This window comes from Dipteris shenzhenensis, chromosome 17 (genome assembly GCF_047967505.1).
Source record: "Dipteris shenzhenensis isolate YYH24624 ecotype China chromosome 17, Dip_SZ_1.0, whole genome shotgun sequence".
NCBI lineage: Eukaryota > Viridiplantae > Streptophyta > Polypodiopsida > Gleicheniales > Dipteridaceae > Dipteris > Dipteris shenzhenensis.
In genome coordinates this window covers 16,785,906-16,789,591 of record NC_141612.1, presented here as the reverse complement: position 1 = coordinate 16,789,591, position 3,686 = coordinate 16,785,906, and the positions used below count along the sequence as shown (strand labels likewise).

The 3,686-nt window shown below is 39.0% G+C and overlaps 1 protein-coding gene across 1 annotated transcript; it reads left to right on the top strand.

Moving 5' to 3' along the window:
* Positions 1-876: 876 nt before the first annotated feature.
* Positions 877-3,413, top strand: LOC147891755 (protein neprosin-like). The gene is made up of 6 exons (XM_087388506.1): positions 877-960; positions 1,153-1,368; positions 1,557-1,712; positions 1,924-1,977; positions 2,110-2,265; positions 3,015-3,413. The coding sequence occupies exons 1-6, from the start codon at positions 877-879 to the stop codon at positions 3,411-3,413; spliced, it is 1,065 nt and encodes a 354-aa protein (XP_087244632.1).
* Positions 3,414-3,686: the final 273 nt, after the last annotated feature.

Here is a 3,686-nt window from a genome sequence, read left to right as displayed (position 1 = left end):
TTGGTTTGTTTATCGCACCTGTCAATTCTTCTATTGTCTTCTCTTGGTCTGATCGGACCTTTCCATTGTTCTTGTAAGTCTGTAAATTGAACAGTGTCACTCTGTAAATTGAACAGCGTCTCTAGGCCTTCCCTTGGTTTGATCGTACGTTTTCACTCTAACCTGGGAAAAACTGTATTTTCTACTACAGGGAAAGAGATGCAACAATCAGTGTAATGCTGCTCTTCCAGCTCAATGATTTTCACCACGGAAGAGTCCCCCACTTTTTGGCAGACTACAATACGATCCTGAGGTTTGATGATTCCAGCAGCTTTTCCGTGATCCATTGCCACTTTCAAGACAGATCCATTAGTGGCATTTGTTGTCTCTGCCTGTAAAGAATCCCATGTAACATACAAAATTAGAATGCTTTTGTGGTTGAAGGAATGCACAAGAATACAATGACAATTAATTGGACGGTGAAATCTACGGCTAGCCGTCCAAGGATGGGTCGCTCGACAATGTCTAGATGGTTCTTGAGAGCTAGATCGTCGATCATAGCAATGCCGCCTCGTTCCAAAGTCCACATCAGCTCGATTAAGCCTCCACATGCGGGCCTTCTCTGTCCTATATTTACCGTGTGCTATCAGCTGCAGAGATACGGTCAGCGTGATGAACATATTCGTGGGAGTTTGGCTCTTGGTCTTGGTATCTGTTGCGGAAACCTTGAAGCCCATACATGGTATTCATGGCTCGTCTTTGGGGAGCAGCATAAAGACTCAAGAGCATCTTGACTACGTCCCCGTCGAGTCTCACACTGTAGACGATACTCACCCAGGCTGGTATTTCTCTCTTCACATGTCTTCGTGCGTCACTCTAAAATCTAATTCATTCCTCATGCAGCTGTCGGACGGCACGATCGTGGATTGTACTCGCATCGAGGATCAGAAAGGCTTAGCTTATAGAAAACAAACGGATGTGGTAATCTCTTACTTGGACGTTGACGCTATCGAGGATTTGATTATTTGTAGCTTGAAATACTAATAGCTCTGTGCGAATTTTTGTCTTGGTGACTACACGATAGCTTGGTGCGGGATACTTTCAGTCTTTTGATATGGAAGCCGAGTTCCGAGATCTGTGCACACAATTCTTACAACCGCGCTTTTCTTTCAGGTTTATCCGCCGTCTTTGAAAAATCTGTTTCCCGGTGCTTACGGCGGTAATCGCTCCCGTCGAATACGCCAACGATTCCAGACGCATGTTCCGAATGGTTGTCCAATGGGAACGATACCAGTAATACGTGGTCTAAAAGATATTTCAATTCGGAAAACCCAGCGGCGCATATTTGGAGGTCGTAAGGCTCCTGAATCAGACGGAAGATATCACACGGTACGTAACGCATGGTTCTACAAATCCTAGCTTGCAATTAAATCGGACGGAAAGTATTACACGGTACGTAACAAATGGTCGTTGTTATCATACAACAATTCAAGAGACAGAAATCCTTCAGCTGACTAGCCTCATATTACACGATCCGTTGCAAAGTCAAACCTCCAAGAAGTGGTCGTCTTGTGCAGCATGCTATCTACTCATCAACAGATCAGAACTCATTCACCGGCTTAGAAGTGACTGTGAGCATCAACAAGCCATTCGCTAATCCGACCGACGCTAGCTTTTCGCAAGTGTGGGTGGTGGCGAATCCCAACGATCCTTCCAATGAGGCAACGTTTGAGGTTGGATGGGTGGTGAGCGTTAATTTCTCTATCGATTTTCATTAGAAACAGGCCAAAAATATCCAATTACGTTTGAGGTTGGATGGGTGGTCAGCATTTTCTCTAACGATCTTTATTGGAATCAGCCCAAAAATAAGCAAAAGCGTTATGATGAAACGGATTTCTATTATGTAGGCTGATGATTATCATGAACCGGATTTCTATTATGTAGGTTGATGAACCGGATTTTGGGGATAATTTACCACGCTTATTCCAAGGTTATACGGTATGTGTAATGTAATTGAGACATGACCTACGTGGAAAACATACCATATTCTTTAATTAAAAGGTATTTTAAGATCCATGCTTCAGTTCAACATCTATATAGGTAATGATACTGGATATGAGAGTAATGCAGGATAATAGCTATCAAACATGGTGTGCCCTTTTGAAGTGCGATGGATACATTCATACGAGCCAGACATGGGTTCTGGGTGATGGGTGGGCTGACGATCAAGTTTCCATTCCTGGAGATCCCAATGAACAAGAGCAAATGTTAATCACAATATCCAAGGTAAGCTTCTATAACATTTCTTTATTTCCCCTAGTTATTTTAAAAAAGTAGGATTCAAATCCCATAATCACAAGTGAAAGCTGAAATCTCAGTAAGCCCCTATAGTTTTATTAGATATCGGTGGTTTGATTAAACTACATGGAGTTTTTATCATGTGATTTTCAAAAAAGGGTTTTAAAAAGTGAAACTAAAGTCTTGTACATATATTGAAAAGGAAACATTATTATTACTTTAAAATAATAATGTACTCGACATTATTATTATTATTTTAAAATACAGCACCAAAGATTGGTATAAATTACTATATCATGCTTGATTTGAAATTTTAAATTCTAGCTAATAGCACGATTATCACCCTGGCTATGTGCCATGTGAATGAAAACTACTTAAAACATGTTAAACATGTGAATCTACTTGTTTTAAAATTTATATTGCAATCTTTTCTCTACAATCACAAAAATTGAGCAAGATTTTTCTCTCAATATGCATATTATTGTTTTATTATGGACCTAAGTGAGCTAAGTAGTACTTGTAATAATATTTTCATCAAGACCATGATGTCCTCGTCATTCTCTTGAACACCGTAGTTTATTGCCACATCATTCTATTGATTTTGAAGTATGTACTTCATAAATGAATGATATATATATATATAAAAGACATAGTCAACGCACATGCAATTCCTCACACTCCATTGTTAATAGATGATTGTGTATCACTAAGGTTTACATTTTTATCATGTAATGTAGGATTCATCTACACAAAATTGGAATCTCTATTTGGATGGAGACCCTATAGGCTATTGGGATGCCTCTATCATTAATGTTTGGCAAGGGCGACTTGCAGACACTTTGGAATTTGGTGGAGAGGTCGCCACTGTGGACCAGGTCTCTTCAACTCACATGGGAACTGGGTATCCTCCAAGTGCACCATTCACTTGTGCAGCTTATCATCAAAACCCTCAATATGTAAACTCAGATGGACAACTCACTGCATTTACTACAAGTAATCTTCAAAAACAAGCTGAATTGACTAACTTATATGATGCAAGCCTATTGAGCACTGATGAGAATGGCTTGGTTACTTCTTTCTCTTTTGGGGGACCTGGAAATAGTAGTCCTCCTAGTGATAACGAAAATTGTCCATAGCATGACATCATGAAGTCCTCATGTGTAAGGAGTCAAAATCTTATAAGGTTAGTGAAGTTTGTGTATTGAATTTTCAAACTTTGAAATTTATATCAACTTCCTAGGGAGATAAAAACTAAAATCAAGTGTAGTAATCTTTGCTTTAAAAAAAAAAAAGGTTAGAACATCGTTAATTCAAAAATGTGATTTAATCATATTTAAAGCTGTAAGAAATGTTAAAAAAGCAACAATGGCAATTTTTGAAACTAGGTCAAGGAAATAGCAATTGATTGG

What these genes read in the sequence shown, in the direction of transcription:
- LOC147891755 (XM_087388506.1), top strand. Translation starts at nt 877, where the DNA reads ATGCAGCTGTCGGACGGCACGATCGTGGATTGTACTCGCATCGAGGAT. An exon ending in CCAATGAGGCAACGTTTGAG is followed by an intron (nt 1,713 to 1,923) that starts GTTGGATGGGTG and finishes TCTATTATGTAG; the next exon opens with GTTGATGAACCGGATTTTGG. An exon ending in GCTTATTCCAAGGTTATACG is followed by an intron (nt 1,978 to 2,109) that starts GTATGTGTAATG and finishes AGAGTAATGCAG; the next exon opens with GATAATAGCTATCAAACATG.